Source organism: Camellia sinensis, chromosome 4 (genome assembly GCF_055761805.1).
Source record: "Camellia sinensis isolate YWXY chromosome 4, ASM5576180v1, whole genome shotgun sequence".
Taxonomy (NCBI): domain Eukaryota; kingdom Viridiplantae; phylum Streptophyta; class Magnoliopsida; order Ericales; family Theaceae; genus Camellia; species Camellia sinensis.
The window spans coordinates 205,281,572-205,302,950 of record NC_138964.1 but is presented as its reverse complement, the minus strand read 5'-3'; the positions used below and the strand labels follow the sequence as shown (position 1 = coordinate 205,302,950).

At 35.2% G+C, this 21,379-nt stretch overlaps 2 protein-coding genes and 1 non-coding gene across 3 annotated transcripts; 2 read left to right on the top strand and 1 right to left on the bottom strand.

Annotated features, from left to right (window-relative positions):
- The first annotated feature begins 2,932 nt into the window (after window positions 1-2,932).
- On the top strand, window positions 2,933-5,282 carry LOC114271587 (pentatricopeptide repeat-containing protein At5g15010, mitochondrial). The gene has a single exon (XM_028213198.2). It carries the CDS (start codon window positions 3,349-3,351, stop codon window positions 4,867-4,869), a length of 1,521 nt encoding a protein of 506 aa, XP_028068999.2. The 5' UTR covers window positions 2,933-3,348; the 3' UTR covers window positions 4,870-5,282.
- A 7,673-nt stretch (window positions 5,283-12,955) lies between these two features.
- Window positions 12,956-13,666, bottom strand: LOC114285199 (uncharacterized). Its single transcript, XM_082924038.1, has 4 exons — window positions 13,541-13,666; window positions 13,414-13,443; window positions 13,074-13,324; window positions 12,956-12,979 (listed from the first exon to the last, which is right to left on the bottom strand). Exons 1-4 carry the CDS (start codon window positions 13,584-13,586, stop codon window positions 12,956-12,958), a joined length of 351 nt encoding a protein of 116 aa, XP_082780164.1. The 5' UTR covers window positions 13,587-13,666.
- Window positions 13,667-19,795: 6,129 nt separating this feature from the next.
- TRNAN-GUU (transfer RNA asparagine (anticodon GUU)) lies at window positions 19,796-19,869 on the top strand. Its single transcript has one exon. It is a non-coding gene; the product is annotated as a tRNA-Asn (tRNA).
- The last annotated feature ends 1,510 nt before the right edge of the window (window positions 19,870-21,379 follow it).

Here is a 21,379-nt window from a genome sequence, read left to right as displayed (position 1 = left end):
ATATTATCACATGCAACCATAATACTAGTATAAAATTGAATGGAAAACTTAAATTTTCAGGTTGTTACACATGAAAAAAAATCTGCACAACAATGATATTGTCGAGGAACTTCTAAAGTTTGGATTTACTACTTGAGTTACTTTTTCAATTGTTAAACAATAAGTTCTTTTATGTTTTGACATCATATTACAGATGATTAATCACTTCATACACTAAGAAGTATCTATCGTTTGGATGTTTTCATTATTTTTTCTTTTTGGGTTTAGATATTATTATGTGATTCTTTTTTGGTTAGTCATTGTTATTTATTATTATTATTTTTTATATAGTTCATATTTTAATTTAATTAAAATTGTTTATTTTACAATCTTATAATTTAATATACATCATTATATGATAATCCAAGTACAACATATTTATATTTATTTTTTTCAATAAATTTTATATAGTTTCTATTTATACATATTTTTATTTTCCAAATGTACATAAAACAAAATTAAATTGGTAGAATTACTTTTAATTTTATGTTACTAATTCTTCCTCTAATTTAATTATTATTTTTAATATCAAAATGAGTATTTATTTTATTATCTTATAATTTAATATATATCATACAAAATTATTACATGATAATTACACTTTTATAATACAATAGAACTAAAATTATCAAAATACGCAAGTAGTTTAACTAAAATTGATATAAGTATTTAAATAACAATTTTATATAGAATGATAGTGTCTATATTATCAAAATAAATAATTTAAATCATAAATTTAAATTTAAATTTAAATTATTATTTTATAACACACATCGTACCATCAAATATTTTTTGAAAAAAATAATACGGACATTGCATAAGTCATCTACTAATTTGATTAATAGTAGTTACTAGTATGTCTTAAAAATTGGATTTATTTATCAAAAAGATTTTTTTTATTTTTTTTGTTTGTTTTGGATAGTGTATTTATTAAAAACTCTTAATCTACCTTTTAGTGATAAATTTATTTAAAATTATTTATTCAAAAAACAATCCAACTATTTACGTTTAACACAAATAACTAAAAATAAATTTAAACTCACAAACAAAAGTCAAAATGTTTTAATTATTTATCACTTTGATAAATTTTTCAATATTATTATTAATATCAAATGATCATTTTATAACTACAAAACATATTTAAAAAATATTTAAAAAAATTCTTTATCAAAACAAGATGTAAATTCTTATGAAATTTTTACTGTTGCCCAATTAATAGAACTTTGTTGGTAAAACTTAAGGTTTTATTTGGTAATAGGTTAAATTAATAAAAAAAGTCAATATAAAAAATCAACTTATTGTTATTCCATACATTTTTACATGTAATTTTATAAAAAAAAAATTAAAAAATTTTTAAAAGTCAATTCTCAAACAAACTTTAGAGGGTGTTTGGATAATATAAATAAATATATTTTTTGATATTTTACAAAAAAAATATACAAAAAAAATAAAATAATGTGACCTAAATAAATATACTTGGCTATATAAGTACACTTAATTTAAAGGGGATTTTTTTTTAAGGTCCCTGGTATTAAAATTTTATAACATAAAGGACACCAAATATTTTCATAATGTCTAAGCTCCCTCAATTTGATCTAGAGAAATTTCGTCCAGACAGAGAATTTCTCTCCAGAGAAATTTTTTCTCTGGCTTCTGAGAGAATTTCTCTAGGAGGTTTCTCTATTTCTCTGGACCTTCCAGTGAATTTCTTAGAGAAAATTTACACAATGGCCAAAAACCCAAAGAATTTCTTTGGATAGAAATTTTCTCCAGAGAAAATGAAAGAAGAATTTCTCTGGATTACTTTAAGCCAGAGAAATTTCACCAACAATGGTATGAAGTTCATGGCTTACTTCCTAATGATGATCATATCATAAATGTTACTCACAAAAAGCTTGAAAGCCTCATAAAATCCAAAAAAATTGAATTTCTTTCCAGAGAAATTCTAGATTTTCCAAAAAAAAAAATTCTGGATTCAAACCAGAAAAAATTCAAAACATTCAATTTTCTATGAATTTCTATGGCTTGAAAATTTCAATTTCTCTGAGCCTAGTACAACTCTATGACTCGTCTAGGTTGGCTTCTTCCCCCCCCTTCCCTCACTCTCTCTGTTTCTTGTTTTATATCTTTCTTCCAAGATTCAAAATCAGAACAAGACATAGCATAAGACTAAAAAATTTTCAACAATTTTCCCTAGTTTTGGCAACAACTAAACAAACAAACACAAGGCCAAGGGAATTAAAAAAGAAAAAACAAGAACAACCTGATATCAACACCACCTTTAACGATATATCTGGAAACATTTTGACGGACCCACTGATCAGAAGCAACAGTGGAGGAGCTGATGAAAGACAACATCTCATTGGGAATCCCAACCATGAGTTGAATCCCAGTACCCATGAGAGATTTGACAACATCAGGGCGGCATCGAAGAGCTTCACTTTCTGGATGTTGTATTTGAGGAGATCCACCACCGTCAATGGAGACAGCTTGTGGAGGGACATTGTCCCCCAGTTCACACCTAATCCTGATTCCGCAATCGTTGCCGACCAGCTCCAACTATGAGTTGAATCCCAGTACCTATGAGAGATTTGACAACATCAGGGTCGGCATCGAAGAGCTTCACTTTCTGGATGTTGTTGTATTTGAGGAGATCCAGCACCATCAATGGAGTACAGCTTGTGGAGGGACATCGTCCTCTAGTTCACACCTAATCCTGATTCCGCAATCGTTGCCGACCAGCTCCACACCACTAACACTAACGACGATGGTCCGGCGGTGCTTGAGCCGTCACCGCCGACTGGAACCATGGTGACATCGGTGTCGAGAGAAGCCATTAGCTGAAACCAACACACATACACACACAAGTAAAATGCACGGCTTTTGATAAAGAGAAATGAAGTTTAATTCGGGAGAGCCAAATTTCTCTGTGATATATGAATGCGGGAGTTGAGGGATCTTAGACATTATAAAATAAAATTGTAAATCTCTTCCATTACTAAATATGGGAGAGAGACCTTAGACTAATTTTTTTTAATTTAAATCAAATAGTGCCTTAAACTCGGATTTTAGAAAACACAAATCCAGTATAGTGGGGACTTAACTAGGGCCCCGACCCGAACCCGGTCGGACTGCAACCTAAGCGCAACTGATAGGTAGCCCAAGAAAACCCAGAAAACTTGTCCGTCTCCATCTACAGATATCTGACCTAGGGCTTTTCTCATGCTTCTTCTGCAAACACTCTCCATACACTGATCATCTTCTCTATCTTCACACTGATTTCTCTGCAATTTGATCTACAAACTCACCATGGGAAGAGACAAAAAGCGTTCTCACCGTGACGACTCTTCATCGTCCTCCTCGAACTTCGATCACCGCAAAAAGCACCACTCTTCATCAACAACAGCGAACCCTCCACCAATCTCATCTCAACAAAGAACGGGTAAGCATCCAACCTTCGTTTCACATCTCGAAACCCCCAATTTACACCCAAAAGTGAAATTACTCTGTGAAATCATAGCCAACACTCATTCCCTAAGCGTCGAGAATGTTCTCGACGATACTGGAATTAGGGTTTCTCAAGAGGACGTTGAACAAGTCCTCAAATTGTCCTATGGGTTTCCTGGACCCGCTGTGAAGTTTTTCAGGTGGTCTGGGTTTCAACTCAATGACAAGCATAGCCCCTATGCTTGGAATTTGGTTGTTGATTTGTTGGGAAAGAATTGCTTGTTTGATGCGATGTGGGACGCTATTAAGTCGATGAAAAAGGGTGGGTTGATTTCTTTGGCCACATTTGCTTCTGTTTTTAGCAGTTATGTTGCCGTGGATCGCGTAGAAGATGCTATTATGACATTTGAGGTTATGGATCAATATGGTTGTCCTCCGGACATTGTGGCATTGAATTCGCTTTTGAGTGCGATTTGTAGGGACGGTAAGACGGCTAAGGCGAGGGAGTTTTTGAGGATTGCCAAGGATAAGATTAGACCTGACGCGGATACTTATGCAATTTTGTTGGAAGGGTGTGAGAATGAAAGGGATGTGGTTAGTGCTAGGCAAACCTTTTCGGAGATGGTAGTTGAAATGGGTTGGGACCCCAAGAATGTGCCTGCCTATGATACTTTTTTGACTACTTTGCTTAAGGGTCCTGATGGGATGCGAGAGGTATTGAAGTTCTTTGACACGATGAAGGAGAGGAGGTGTTATCCGGGGATGAATTTTTTAAAAGTTGCACTTGAAGAGTGCGTGAGGACAGGCGATGCAAAGGGTGCTTGGTTGCTTTGGGAATCAATGGTTGGACGTATTGGTTTTAGACCCGATACTCCGATGTATAATTCAATGATTGCTTTACATTGTTATGTTAAGGAGACTGATGTGGCTAGACGGTTTTTGGATGAGATGGTTTTTCATGGTGCTTTCCCCGACACTCAAACTTATAATGTCTACTTTCAGTTCTTGATCAAGAGTAAGAAGGTACGGGATGCTTTAGTAGTATTTACCGAAATGACTAAAAACGAGTGTGTCCCAAGTCATGCAAATTGTAGTTCAGCAGTCAAGATGTTTATGGATCATGGGGACGCTTATATGGCCATCAAGGTTTGGAAATGTATGATTGACAGTTACCATTCGGACTTGGATGAAACTGGCAATCTGCTGGTAATGGGGCTTCGTGATACTAATAGGGTTCCAGAAGCTGTTAAGTATGCTGAGGATATGATTGATCGAGGGATCAAGTTGAACTCTTCCACATTGTCAAAGTTGAAACAGAGCCTTTCCAAATTGGGGAAGGGTTATGTATATGATGAACTTTTGAGGAAGTGGAAAGCTCGATAGGTTGGTTTTGGAGCTCATCTCAATCTGCTGGTAATGGGTCTTCGTGATACTAATAGGGTTCCAGAAGCTATTAAGTATGCTGAGGATATGATTGATCGAGGGATCAAGTTAAATTCTCCCACATTGTCAAAGTTGAAGTAGAGCCTTTCTAAATTGGGGAAGGGTTATGTAGAGAAAGTGGAAAGCTCAATAGGTTAATTTTGGCGCTCATCTCAATTGTATGTCAACTTATGCACTTAATTTAGAGCTTTTTCCTTTCTAATGTATGGTTTGTCAGTCTTTTCTTGAGGGAAATGTAAGAAACCAGTAGCTTTTGTTATTTTTTGTTTGTGGATATGTCCACATAATTTGTCTTTTATATTTATAGCGTATTCCAACAACTTTGTATATATATATATGTATTTTCTTGACAACTTTGTGACTTTGCCATATGACTTCCTGGTTACAGAGATAATTAATGGATATATGTGGAGCCATATTTGTACAATGCAGAAAATATGGTCAGTCATATGATAGTCATGGCTGTGTAATGTTCTTTTAAGGCAAGAACATTAACTGTGTGAATGTCTCCGGAGCAGCTTACAAGAAGGATGAAGAGATTAAACTAAGAAAGGTCATTGATGATGAATCTTCTTCTGAACTATTGACAATGGAGGAGGCTGTTCTTTTGTCCCGTCAAATTTGTAGTTGGCTGTACTAGTTTTGTTTTTATTTTATTTCTGGAGGGTTACATAGCTATTCCCATGAACCACAAATTTTCACTCCGATACAGAAAACAAAAGAGTTGTAAATTAATTAAGGTTATCTTTGGAGTTTGCTTAAAGCTTGTGTTCATCAAAGTGCTTATATTATTTACCTTGTCTCTCGTGTATGACTTACCTAACATGTTCTCATAAGAGAAAGAAGACGTTTGTTAGTGTATGGCCTTCTATGCTGCTTCTTACTGTTTCGTTTGCCTTTTCTATTCAAGTGCTTTTGGATGTGTATCGCTTTGGCACCAATTAAGGATTTCTTAGCTTGTGGACTGGAGGGTTGAATTTGTTTCCTTTTGTTAATTTCATATGCTTATTTAGATTCTGATAATTATCTGCCTTATTTCTTTACCCTTTTCCTTTCTTATTCTTGGTCAATTATTCAGGATATATTTACTCTTTTAAGTGAAGTCTTTATGTTATGAATTTATTTGGTTGTTGGTGCTTTGTCCATTCTACCTATACTCGGCTTGAAGCTGCAAGTGCTATCACTGTCTTCTGGGATGTTTTTGTTTTTGTTATGTCTTGATTTGTCTGGATATTTGTGGAAATGTTTACTTGGTTTGCCGATTTCAAACCTGGTAGTAGGCTGACTTATATGCATTATAAAATCAACCTACTCCAATTCAGTTCGTGATGGATTTGGTTGTCTGAGAGGTAGCCACTCTGTTGAAATGCTGGGTCTGTGAAGTTTGGAAATGGGCTTCTATTTGGGCTTCTATTTATAATACCTTTCCACATATGTACAATTAGAAACGTTGTTGATGAACCAATGGGCGTGCATAAAAAAACAATTAAATTAATTTTGGTATATTACTACCTGAAAATTATTTTTTTAAATAACTGTTGTGGAAAAGTATTTCACGAGAACAATAAATAAATTTAATTAGTAATTTTTTCATTCTTTTTTGAATTTTTAAAATTTTAATTAGCTCATTTTAAATCACATTACCTTTCACATGAAATAATGAAAAAAATCAAAAAAATCAAAAAAGTTAATTTTTAATTATCTTTTCAAAATATTTCATAATCGGTTAGTTCACCGGTTTAAGCCATTTGTTAGTTGACATAATTTAGCAAATAAAAAGTGTATAACTATATACCTCATTGATTTTTATTTTTTATTTTTTTTAAAGGTAAATTACAAATATACCTCTTGAGATTTGATTAAAATACGAATCACCCTTGTGATTTTGAAAATTACATTCTAACCCTTGAGGTTTCTAATTTCGTCACAAATTACTCATTTTATTAATAAATCATGAAATTAATTAATAGTTTTTTAAAGATATTAGAAATATGTTTCAATTAATAATTTAGGTAATTTTATTATGGGTAAATTACACTAATAGGCCCTATAGTTGGGAGCATCTATTTACACACACTACTCTCTCTCTCTACACATCCTTCACACACAACTCTCTAACACACTCTCTCATTAAGTGTGTGGGAAGAGGGGATATGATGTATACAAATAGAAGCTCCCCTTATAGTTTGTGGTTCATGTCACTTTGGTCCTGACCTTTCAATTGTAACACATTTGACTATGAATTTTGAATCTTGTTCCAAATAAGGACAATTGAAGATATCATTGTTTAATTTCAAGGGTAAAATCATCAATTTAATAAAATATAAACTAATTTAACAAAAATAAATGTCAAAAAAATATTATTTTAAATTTTAAAATTATTTCTACACTTCAAAGATAAAATTATGTAAAATTGATAAATCTTTTAGACATTTATTTATTTATTTATTTATTTTACCAAATTAATTTTTTTTATATATTTAGATGATGATTATGTAATGGGTAGTTGTTAAATTTTTAATGTGTAATCGACATATTTAATATATGAAATATTTTTAGTTTTGAATTTTTTTTATTTAATGGATTGGTTTAATAATGATATCAAAGTAGTCACCATATTTGACTTTTAGAAAAATAGCAAAAACAACCATCCATTACATGATTATCATCCAAACATATAATAAAAATTAATTTGGTAAAATAAATAAATAAATAAATGTCTAAAAAATTTATCAATTTTACATAATTTTATCTTTAGTGGGTAGAAATAATTTTTAAAAATTCCAAAATATTTGTTTTGACATTTATTTTTGTCAAATTAGTTATATTTTATCAAATTGATGATTTTGCCCTTGAAAAATCAATTGGTATCTACAATTGTTCTTATTTTGAACAAGATTCAAAATTCAGGGTCAAATGTGTCATAATTGAAAAGTCATGGACCAAAATGACACAAGCCCCAAACTATAGGGACTATTAGCATAATTCACCCCTTTATTATTATATTAGAGAGTAATTATGAATTTTATTTTTTCAGATAAATCTGTTAAATAAAAAATTATGACAAAGGGGTATTTGTAATTTTTGAAACTATAGGTAGCAATCTGCACTTTAAACAAACCTCAGATGGTGTATTTGTAATTTATCATTTTTTTTTTTTAAATGAAGTAAAGAAATGACATACTTTTGACTTCCACCCCACCACATAAGGAGTTGCATCGAGATTGAGGAGTGCGCAACAGCCACTGTTATGCAATCAATGGATTATTTTTTAGGTCTCATTTTGATGATTTAAATCGTTTACTTTTTAGAAGATATCGAGTAGAATATACTTATAAAAATTCAAGTTAATTAGACATCGATATCCATTTTATCAAGACGTATTTGTATCTAAAAAATTACACAGTACATTTAAGTATAAATCTAAATTTGAACATGACTTGATAAAAGGTATACCGATATCCGATTAATTTGAATTTTTGCAAATATGTTCTACTCGATTTCTTCTAAAAAGTAAACGGTTCGAATTGTCGGAATGAGGCCCGCTTGAAAAAAGCCCCATTAACCGCGCAACAGTCATGCGCATGCCTTGCGAAACTCAGTTGCACCCTCAAGTTTTATAAAAAAAAATTGATCTTCTACCATGCATTTTATAAAAAAAAATTAGTTCTTCTACCCTACATTGTGATTATCATTCACTACAAAAAAATTGTTTTTTGCGACGGCAAAACGCCGTTTCAGATACTCCCGCACGCCGTCTCAAAAGCTATTTGCGACAATAATTTTTCTTTTTGCGACGGCAAGTGGGGGTCGCAACAAAGGGGGTTGCATAAGAGCTTTTGCCTCGCCATTGTATTTGCGACGGGAAATTTTCTTTTTTGCGACGGCAATTTTCTGTCGCCAATAATGGATGAAAATCTAGGTTTTTTTGCAACGGCACAAGCTTTCCGTCGCTAAAATAGGTTTGTGCGACGGAAAAAATCCCGTCGCTAAAAAATGTCGTCGCTTTTGACTATTGTCAACGGCAACCTGAGCCGTCGCTAATGACTATTGGCGACGACAATTATACCGTCGCTAAAGTCTTGTTTTTCAATAAATTCCATACCTTTTGCGACAGTATGGCTGCCGTCGCAAAAAGCCTAGCACTTTTTTTTTTTTTTTTTTTTTTGCGACGGGGTGTGCTGCCGTCTCAAAAAAAACAAAAAAAAAAACCCTGTTTTACAATTATTAAAAATATAAAAATAACCTGTAATGTTGGCAAATGATATAATAATATAAATACATAAATAAAATAACTAATGTTGGCAAATAATGTAATGTTGGCAAATGTTGGCAAATGAAAAATAACTACAAAAAAATCCAAAAATTACATAATAATATAAATACATACATAAACAAAAGTTGGCAAATGATGAAAATACATAATGTTGGTTACATGATACATACATAATGTTGTTCACAAATTTAAATAACATAAATCAAAATCAAAATCAAAACCAAAAGTTTTCGTCTTGATTCTTTCATGGGTTACAAAAACAAAAGTTGGTCATAATCTTTACATGCCCACATTCCACACGAAGCAAACTGCTACTCAGGAAATATCTGAAAAAAACAAAATAAAAATAATTAATAACAATATAATGGTGTTAATATTTTAATTACAGAAAAATATAAAAAAATTAACTACTATATAATTAGAAAGATAGTTTAGTAAATAATTTTGACTAGACCGAAATCCAACTCTAACTCCCAAACCGGGAACCCAATTCGAGCCCCGTCTTCTCCCACAAGTCTCTCGTGCCTAGGAGGTCGTGTGTGCTAAGTTTCGTGCTAAACCGACGCCGATTGGTGAATTTGGGGCATTAACACCTCGAATTTAAGTTTCTTAAGGAACTAGTTTGCCTAAAGTGAAATCCGGCTCTAACTCCCAAACTGGGAACCCGATTCGAGCCCCGTCTTCTCCCACAAGTCTCTCGTGCCTAGGAGGTCGTGTGTGCCAAGTTTCGTCCTAAACTGACATGGTTTGGTGATTTTGGGGCATTAACTCCTGGAATTCAAGTTTCTTAAGGAACTAGTTTGCCTAAAGTGAAATCCTACTCTAACTCCCAAACCGGGAACCCGATTCGAGCCCCGTCTTCTCTCACAAGTCTTTCGTGCCTAGGAAGTCGTGTGTGCCAAGTTTCGTCCTAAACTGACGCGGTTTGGTGATTTTGGGGCATTAACTCTTCGAATTCAAGTTTCTCAAGGAACTAGTTTGCCTAAAGTGAAATCCGTCTCTAACTACCAAACCGGGAACCCGATTCGAGCCCCGTCTTCTCCCACACGTCTCTGGTGCCTAGGAGGTCGTGTGTGCCAAGTTTCGTGCTAAACTGACGCCGTTTGGTGAATTTGGGGCGTTAACTCCTGGAATTCAAGTTTCTTAAGGAACTAGTTTGCCTAAAGTGAAATCCGGCTCTAACTCCCAAACCGGGAACCCGATTTGAGCCCTGTCTTCTCCCACAAGTCTCTCCTGCCTAAGAGGTTGTGTGTGCCAAGTTTCATGCTAAACCGACGCGGCTTGGTGATTTTGGGGCATTAACTCATCGAATTTAAGTTTCTTAAGGAACTAATTTGCCTAAAGTGAAATCCGGCTCTAACTCCCAAACCGGGAACCCGATTCGAGCCCCGTCTTCTCCCACAAGTCTCTCGTGCCTAGGAGGTCGTGTGTGCCAAGTTTCATGCTAAACCGACGCGGTTTGGTGATTTTGGGGCATTAACTCATCGAATTCAAGTTTCTTAAGGAACTAATTTGCCTAAAGTGAAATCCGGCTCTAACTCCCAAACCGGGAACCCGATTTGAGCCCCGTCTTCTCCCACAAGTCTCTCGTGCCTAGAAGGTCGTGTGTGCCAAGTTTCGTGCTAAACCGACCCCGTTTGGTGAATTTGGGGTATTAACTCCTCGAATTCAAGTTTCTTAAGGAACTAATTTGCCGAAAGTGAAATTCGGCTCTAACTCCCAAACCGGGAACCCGATTCGAGCCCCGTCTTCTCCCACAAGTCTCTCATGCCTAGGAGGTCGTGTGTGCCAAGTTTCGTGCTAAACCGACGCCGTTTGGTGATTTTGGGGCATTAACTCCTCGAATTCAAGTTTCTTAAGGAACTAGTTTGCCTAAAGTGAAATTCGGCTCTAACTCCCAAACCGGGAACCTGATTCGAGCCCCGTCTTCTCCCACAAGTCTCTCGTGCCTAGGAGGTCGTGTGTGCCAAGTTTCGTGCTAAACCGACGCCGTTTGGTGAATTTGGGGCATTAACTCATCGAATTCAAGTTTCTTAAGGAACTAATTTGCCTAAAGTGAAATCCGGCTCTAACTCTCAAACCGGGAACTCGATTCGAGCCCCGTCTTCTCCCACAAGTCTCTCGTGCCTAGGAGGTCATGTGTGACAAGTTTTGTGCTAAACCAACGCCATTTGGTGAATTGGGGCATTAACTCCTTAAATTCAAGTTTCTTAAGGAACTAGTTTGCCTAAAGTGAAATCCGGCTCTAACTCCCAAACCGGGAACTCGATTCGAGCCCCGTCTTCTTCCACAAGTCTCTCGTGCCTAGGAGGTCGTGTGTGCCAATTTTCGTCCTAAACTGACGTGGTTTGGTGATTTTGGGGCATTAACTCCTCGAATTCAAGTTTCTTAAGGAACTAGTTTGCCTAAAGTGAAATCCAGCTCTAACTCCCAAACCGGGAACCCGATTCGAGCCCCGTCTTCTCCCACAAGTCTCTCGTGCCTAGGTGGTCGTATGTGCCAAGTTTTGTGCTAAATCCGGCTCTAACTAGTCCCGTCTTCTCCCACAAGTCTCTTAACTTAGAATGTAAAGAATGCAAAGATACATTTTAGCTTAGAATGCAAAGATACATTTTATACCCGATCTTCTGGTGGTGGTGTATATGGATTCTCGTCTTCTGCAGATTCCCTAAATGCCCGGTGGCCACTCGATGCATCAGGAACCTATGTTAGTCAATGCATAATGTGTTAATCATATTCGAATTTTATACATAATCTTGAGTGAAAATTGAACTATCAAACAATTTAATTTATATGGAACCTGTCTGTTGGGATCCACACTCACCCCCTGTGGCACAAGGGCCATCATCTCAGCTCTCATCTGCTGCAAATGTGTAGAGAACTCTGCTCCCAGCTCCTCCCTCAACTCATCCCTTAGCTTTGCACGAACCTGCTGCGTGATCTGATCAATAGTCGATGGCTGGGGTGTTGACTGTGATGGCCCAACACCATCTTTATACACCGCTCTCCGAGGCACAATTCTCCCGTATGTGCGACAATATCCATGTCCGTCATGACCTATCAACTTATGAAAAATGGCATTCCTAGCCTCCAAAGTCCGACCATCCTCAGGTAGCATAGAGAGTTGACGATTGAACTCATCCTGTATTGAATAAGACATACAAGTATATGCCAAATTAAGATGGTTGGCACACAAAAAATAAACTTTAAATACAATCAAAGGTGTTTGGAAACTATCAAGGTCTGGATAACCTCTGGGTCATCTACTCTACGTGTCATAAGCCAAACATTCATTTTATCAGTAGACTCCCCCTTACTGGTCATCTACATTTTTTTGAGAAATATGAAAATTAGAATCCAAATAATTTGCAAATATACAATGTTTATTTATATACAAAAATAAAACAATAAAATGTAAACCTCATGCCGTATCTGAGAGAAAGTAGTACGCTCTGTGGTATGAGCTATACCGTGAGCTCGTCGATTTTTAGCGTTCCTACTTGCAATTTTCTATAACAGGTTCAACAAATGTAAGTATGTAAATATGATTTGTATGTTTACATATCATAAATATAACGTAATTGTATACCTCAGCATCGGAAGTACGCCAATACTCCACAAGTTGGTCCCACTGGCTTGGCACAATGTTCATAGGAACATCATCCTTTAGATTAGGATCAGAGCTTCTAGGCTTGAAATACTTAGCCTTAAGCTTGTTCTTGTGATCCTTTCATATGCTGTTGCAGTTTTTCATGCAGATTGACTTGTATTCCTCTGGACATATATTCAAATTGTCCTATAAAACACAATTTCAAAGTTTAAGGCTAAGTTTTGGAATTCGAATTTGTGGACAAAAATATACTTTTACCTTCACATCCTTCCAGATAGCATCAACAATATCATCAGGCACATTGTTCCAGTCAAGAAAAGTAAGAGGAACAATGTTACCATTCCGCACAATAATGCCAAGTTGAGTAGTTAACTTGGCCACGTTATCCCCTATTGGGCAGTAATTTCCATCAAATTGTATGTCTAGCTTTTTACCAGTACCCCACTCTTTAATGCCCTTGGCACATCCTCTACCACGCCTAGTCGAGGTTGATGAAGAACTAACATGACCTGCGATATACAATAATAATAAACAATATGCAATGGTAATAAACAAATGCAAATTTAAATAATGTGAATACAAATCATATCAAATAAACCTGAGGTGGGCTGTGAAGAAGTCGAAGGGTCTGCAAAATACAATGAGAATAAACAAGTTATATATAATGAGCATAAATAAATGTATGTGTAAATAATTTTCATACAAATCAAAACAAATTTATATACCTGCGGATGGCTCATAAGCTGATGATGATAGCTGCTGTGGTGCCATTGATGGTGGACGCACCGATGGTAGGCGTGGAGGCTGAGTACATGGTAGCTGCTGTGGTGCCACTGATGGTGGTCGATACGGTGGTATTAATGGCCCCTCAGATGGTGGTGGCACTAATGGCCCCTCCGATGCTGGCCGATGTGATGCCTCCTCTGATGGTGGTGCTACTGATGTCCTATTATGTAGCACATCAGGCATCATGCGCCGGGGATAATCAGGCTTCCTCTTCCTTCCCATAATAATCTGCAAGCAATATAACATTAATTGACATTAGAAACATAGACAATGGTTTGTCATCAACTATAATATGACATTAATTGAACTAATACAATTACAAAGACAAAGTAAATTAAGAAATTGATGATTAACTACAACCTTGGCCTTAATTGAATTACTAATGTTGATTAAATATCAGCCTATTTGAACATCAACTGTTTCCCCTTCTGCGGCTTCCCTCACCCAACCAACTTCTTCATCACGAAGCATTATATTTTCTTCCAATTGTTGGCTCATGTATGGCTCGATTTGTGGATTAGTCGAACTCATATCAAATAAACCTCTTTGAGACATCTTCACCACGACTTGCCAGTCTGGTTGTAACGGGTCTGCAACATACCAAACTTGCTCTGCTTGGGACGCCAAGATGAAAGATTCATTGGTAATTCGATCATCTCGGTACAACAAATGATTGAAGTTCACCAACGTGAAATTGAAGACATCTTTTTTCTTTCCGTGAATGTTGTCAATCCAATCACACTTAAACAACACATGCTTCTTCTCATTGGAATATCAAATCTCAACAATATCTGCCAATTGTCCATAATAGTACACAAACCCCAGACGAGGATTCTTGTCTTTTCGACTAGCATAACTTATGGTATCTGCCTTCAAAGCTACACCACAATTTTGTGTGGCTCGACGATCATCCATGGCCTTTACTTGATACCGAAACCCATTCAGTATATACCCGTTGAACCTCCTTGCCAGGTTATGAGGACCATTTGCCAATAGAATAATCTCTTCAGAAAATATGACAGTAGTCCTTCGCAAAGTTTGGACCTATTTAATACGAAAATGTAAAATTTAAAATGTAGATCGACTTAAGTAACTAGAATCTATAGAGTTAAATACATACATGTTCCTTGAACCAAATGTGAAAAGTTTCAAAATGTTTACGCCGAAGCTGATGATCGTCGACACGAGGCATTTTGAGCTTAAGTACTTCAAGGTGTTTGCTGTGTAGATTGAAATTTTAGCAATACAAAAAATTTAGTTGAAAATTCAATAAAACATAATAAAATATTGAGTGAGTGACTTAACCTACTTTATGAATGGTTGAACTGCGCTTGTATTGAATAAGATGTACTGATGAGCTTGTACCCAAGAAGTATTATCAAGATAAAAGCTTGTGTTGTCACCAATAGCATGACCCAAATTATCAGCACCATTATAGTTCCTCACGGTTTGACTAGATTTGGTTTCCACATCATTGAGATATTGTGCACAAAAATTAATGCATTCTTCCATAAGATATCCTTTAGCAATTGATCCTTCAGGATGAGCTCTATTACGCACGTATTGCTTTAATGTAAGAAGATACCTTTCAATTGGATACATCCATCGAAACTGAATCGCTCCACCCAATAAGGCTTCATCTGCTAGATGTATAGACAAGTGCTCCATTATATCAAAAAAACTCGGAGGAAATATTTTCTCTAGATGACAAAGTGTTATAGCGATACAATCTTGAATATATTGCAAATCCGTCACACGATTCACTTTTGAACACAATTGTCTAAAGAAATTGCTCAATTCAATTAAGGGTTCAATTACATTCTTCGGTAACGATCTTCGAATAGCCAATGGAATACGTTGTTGCATCAGAATATGACTATCGTGGCTCTTAAGACCCCCAATACTTCTATCATGTGAGCGCACACGACGTGATATATTGGATAAATACCCGTCGAGAACTCTTACTTCCTTCAACACTTTCAAGAACAAATCTTTCTCATCCTTGGTCATCGTGAATTGTGCTGGTGGTAAATAGGCTTTATTCGACCCTCTTAACTGCAAATGTAGGGGTTTTCTAATATTCATATCTTGTAAATCACGCCGAGCATTAACACCATCCTTCGATTTTCCTGCAACCCCTAATATTGTCCACAACACATTGTCACAAACATTCTTCTCTATATGCATCACATCAAGGTTGTGTCTTATTAGATTGTGCTCCCAATATGGCAATTCATAAAAGATACTATTTTTCTTCCAACTGTGGGTGCGATGTCCAACTTTCTCCTTCTCTACCTATCTCCTATGCCTCTCCATAAGGTCATCCCTCTTGTATTGGGTTAAAATACCCTCAGATTCTAATTGTAGCAACATCTCAGTTCTAAACAACAATTTTGGTTTGAATCTGACTTCCTGACTACCATCAAATGATATTTTATCCTTCCGGAATTTATGGCCAGTAGGTAAAAATCTGTGATGACCCAAGTATGATTGTTTCCTACTATGCTTCAACCAACACGATGTAGTTTCCTTATTGCAACAAGGACATGCATATTCGCCTTTAGTGCTCCATCCTGACAAGTTTGCGTATGCAGGAAAATCACTAATTGTCCACAGTAAAGCTGTATGCATTTGAAACATTTGATTTGTTGATGCATCAAATGTTGACACACCCTCATTCCATAGTTTTTTCAACTCCTCAATCAACGGTTGCATATACACATCAATCTTGTCACCAGGTCCTTTTGGGCCGTCAATAAGCACAGCTAAAATTAGAAATGGTTGCTTCATGCACATCCATGGCGGCAAGTTGTATAGAACGAGCACAACAGGCCAAGTGCTATGAACTATGTTCATCATTCTGAATGGGTTAAAACCATCGGATGCTAAGCCAAGCCTTACACTTCGGCAATCATTACTAAAGTCAAGATTCCGACGGTCAAAATCTTTCCATGCAAAGGAGTCAGCAGGATGCCTGAAGACACCATCATCAGTTCGTTCCTCTGCATGCCATCTCATTAACTTGGCCGTCTTGGATGACATAAACAATCTCTGCAACCTTGGCTTTAAAGGAAAATACCTCATCTGTTTTGCAGCTATTCGTTTGCCACCTTTGTTAGGACCATTTGAACCATCATCACCATTTGATTTCCATCTAGAACTGTTGCATATGACACATTTATCAAGATTGGCGTTCTTGTTTCGAAACAACATGCAACTGTTGGGACATGCATCCCACGTCTCATACGTGAAGCCCAAATCTATTGTGACCTTTTGAGCTTTATAATATGAGTCCGGGAGTTTCACACCCAATGGGAACGCCTCATTCAATAACTCAAGCAACATGTCAACAGACTTGTCTGTCCACTGATTAAGCACCTTCAAATGTAAAAGTCGAGCAATGAATGACAAAGATGTGAACTTCTGACAACCCAGATACAATTCACTTTGTGCATCTTGAAGAAGTTTGAAATACTTTGCAGTCTCTGCATTTGGACCGAGCTGGGGTTCAGATGCATAGGGATTAGGCCCTTGTGGTTCATTACTTTCAACACTTGTACCGGCATGTGGATTTCCCATAGCCCCTTGTATCATTCCAATCATATCATCCCCAATGTCTAAATTAGCTAATGTTTCATTCTCTCGATTACCATGCAGAGATACGTAAGATTCCCCATGATTAATCAAATGTTTGTATTTTTTAAAAAAACCATTCAAAATCAGATGCTCACGTACACCCTCTCGTACAAAATAGTATCGATTCTCGCACTTCCTACACGGACAACTGATCATCGATCCTTCAACCCTATTGGTGTAGGCAAGCACAAGGAATTCATCAATCCCATTAATATATTCGCTCGACATCCTATTTGGCAAATCAATCCAACTCTTATCCATCATCTGTACACATCCACAAAAACATCTCATCAAAGTAACTCTAAATATAATACCTTTAACTCAAACCTATTCAAAAAAATACTCAAAACTCATCTATTTAAGTTTGTCTAAAAAATACTCAAAACTCATCTATGCTCTTTAACTCAAACCTATTCAAAATTGAATTCTACTTTTTTTTTTTATTACCCAAAATCAAGAGATCCTTTTAGCAAACTCAAAACTCATCTATGCTCCGTCACCCATTGGCAACCCCTCTAACCACCGTCACCAGTCACCACTTTCAACAACTAAGACGAACAAAATTTTCAAATTTTTTAGAAGAAAAACAAAAATGAAAACCAAAATACAATCTTTTTTTTTTTTAAATTCAAATGAAGTAAAAAATGAACAGGTGCAGAGTTATAAAAGAAAACTAGAGGGCAGAGGCTTAAGCCCTCCTGGAGTTTGCAGATATCAAGTTTGAAAACCAAAATATAATCAAATACATATATAGGACTATATAAATTCTCAGAACGACTCATCCCTCTCCAATCAAGATTTCATGGTCAGGTTAACGTGCCTATTTTGCTATAAAAAAACAAACAGACACATATATTTATTAAATGATATTAAAAAGAAGGTTTAATAAAGGTAAATGAATACAGATATGTTTGGTCTCAGTTTCGATTTTTCACTATTGTTTGGTCTCAATCTCGGTTCTTCACCAAGCCATTCAATATGAGACACCACCCAAAGAAACCACAGTGTGAGAGTTGAGACCAAACATAATTGAAAACACACAAAAATAATACATAAATCAAGTACAAATATATAGCAAGATTTATTTAATTTTCTCACATCACTAAAAATATAAGCAAGATTTACACCAAAATTAGTCTAGTTAATGGGGTCTGGAAGGAGTAAACTATAGTCTCAGAGGGGTGTGTTCAATGGAAATGAGGGGTAATATGATAAAAATAAATCATTAAATAACTTATTTGAGTGTTCCCAAACCATGCCTTAATACATATTGAATGCCTCTTTATCAAAATAATTTTAATTGTGAAAGTTGGAGATATTGGTATAAATTTTAAATAAAATTTACAGTATTAAAAAAATAAAATTAGATTATGAGTAATTATAAAGGGCCTCAACTAGATATTTCAAAGTCATTTTTTTATTAAAAAAATAATAATAGTAAATAAATAAATTTACAAATAGAAAAAAAAATTATATTCATGTATATATATATATATATATTTTTGAACAGGTAATACATACATATATATATATATATATATATACGGAGAGAGAGAGCATACCTGAGTAGCTGTCGTCGTCGAAGCACCACCGCACCACCACTAGCCCTTCGCCGTTCGTCGCTCGTCGTCGCTACACCACCGCTAGCCCTTCGCCATTCGTCGCCCGTAGCTCGTTTGGGGATTTTGGGGGAAAGAAATTTTGTTTCAAACAATTTTAGGGATTTCGATACAACTGAGCGGCAAGATGAAAGGGAAGAGGGGGGGGAATTTTTTTTTACTTTTTGCGACGGGACGGTTTACACCGTCGCAAATGATACATAATTATTAATAAACCGACGTCGTTTTGGTAATCCTTTTTTTGCGACGGACATTTGTCGTTGCAAATTGTCGAGTATTTGCGACAGCAAACTTATGCCATCTCAGACATTTTTTTTTGGTGACGGTTCAACACGCCGTCGCTAATACTTCCGCATTTTAATACCTGCCCGTGCAGTTTTATTACCGACGGTTAAACGCCGTCGCTAAAATAATTTTTTGCGACGGTTAATTTTGCCGTCGCAAAAGACCATTTTTTGCAACGGGGAACGCGCCGTCGCAAATGCTTCTGTGTTTTTTACCCTCTTTTCTTGTAATGATTTTTAGTAATGCTATTTCAATGACACAAATGTTAATTTTATTTATTTTCCCTACATTGTTATTATCCTTTTTAGTAATACTATTTCAATGATACAAACGTTAATTTTATTTATTTTTCCTACAAAATATCAAATGAAAATATCATTCTTGAGTTTCATGCTTAAATTTTAGCAATAACAAGTATGTTAACTAGTCATTAAAGACACCTCTAACAATTGAAATATTCCATTAAGATTTAAATGATTCAAATGTTAAAATAGAATCTTTAATTTTTTGATACATTAAAAGTCATAATCTGATATTCAGTCAATTTTGCAAACATTGTTTTATAATTTTTTCCTTGAACTTTGCTCATGGGATTATAATATGTGGAAATTAGTTTTAGATAAATAAATAAACAGATAGCTAGCTCTTAACAAAGCTGGAATAGCTCAGTTGGCTAGAGCGTGTGGCTGTTAACCACAAGGTCGGAGGTTCGAGCCCTCCTTCTAGCGATTTGCCTTTTTGTTTGATTTGGGGTTGGGTTGGGCCAGGATTTGTTGTTTTTTGATTTGTGGCTGTCAACCACAAGGTCGGGAGGTTTCACGCCCTGCTAGCGATTTTTTTTTTTTTTTTTTTTATGATTTGGGGTTGGGTTGGACCATGAATGGCTTTTTTGGTTTTGGGGACCATGAATGGCCAGGATTTATTTTAGTTTATTTTATTTGTGGCTGTTAACCACAAGGTCGGGAGGTTCAAGCCCTCCTAGGTTGGTTGTTGTTATTATTATTATTATTTTTTATTTATTTATTTTAATGATTTGGGGTTGGGTTAGACCATGAATGACTAGTTCTTTTTTTATTTTGGGTTAGACCATGAATGGCTAGGATTTGCAGAGAGAATGTATTTTATGTAACGGATATATTACGTGATTTATTTATTTATTTATTAATATTTAGGGGAACAAAAAAAGGCAAGATCAAAATTTGATATGATTGAACACTCAAAATTTCAAACTAAGTAAAAAATGATTTTTCAAGTTATAGTTTAATCAAATGCCAATTAATAATGTCATATTGATTATGTAACATACCCGTTACATAAAATACTTTCTCATTGGGAGGGAGGACATGGGTTTACATAAAAAACCACTATCATGCATCATCTTGTTTGGGTTTATTTTTATTTCAATTAGAAGTGTGCACATCCATATGACTATATATGTTTGAAATCGAAAGTTACAGATTTATGAATATGATTGAATTTAACAGTTATAATTACAAAATGACATTTTGAAAAAGCCTTAAACGTGACATTCAAACTTGTTTAGGCAAGTGGGTAAAAGTCAAATTTTGACTTTTAACTTATTCTATTTGGAGTCACATTACTTATGTTTTTTTACATGTTTTTTTTAAAAAAATAAAAAATAAAATAAATTAAAAAATCAATTTTTAACCAACTTTTCAAAATAATTATAAAAATCTAATGTTGGCATGCAACCTCCTTTAGGAACAATCTTTTTTAGTAATTTTTTTGTTTTTCAGTTAAAATATGATGTAAAAAAAAATTAGTATGTTTGGGATGACTTTTTAATTTTTTACGAAAAGATGTGTAAAAAGTAAAAAAAATAGAATTTTTGATTTCTTGGTCTAGGTTGTTGACTTTTTAATTTTTTTAATAATTTTTTAACTTTTAAACTAAAAAGTGATATTGTCAAACGAGGCTAGCTTTAACTAATGTCTAAAACACATTTCTCAGCTATATTTTGAACTTCTTTTTTGTCCAAAATAATTGTTTGAGCCTTTGACTCGTTTTTAAAATGCTAAATTTTTTTTTATAGGAAAATCCTTCCTGCTCTTCTGTAGGTCCAAGACAGCGTCCCTTGCAGAGATCACCACGGTATTCTATTAGCCCTTCCGAGCGAGGAGACTATAATTTGGGAACTTATCCCGATCTCTTAAGAAGAGTTCCGTTTAAGTCAGGACTCCCACAGCAGAAAAATATTGAACCCACACCAAATGCTGA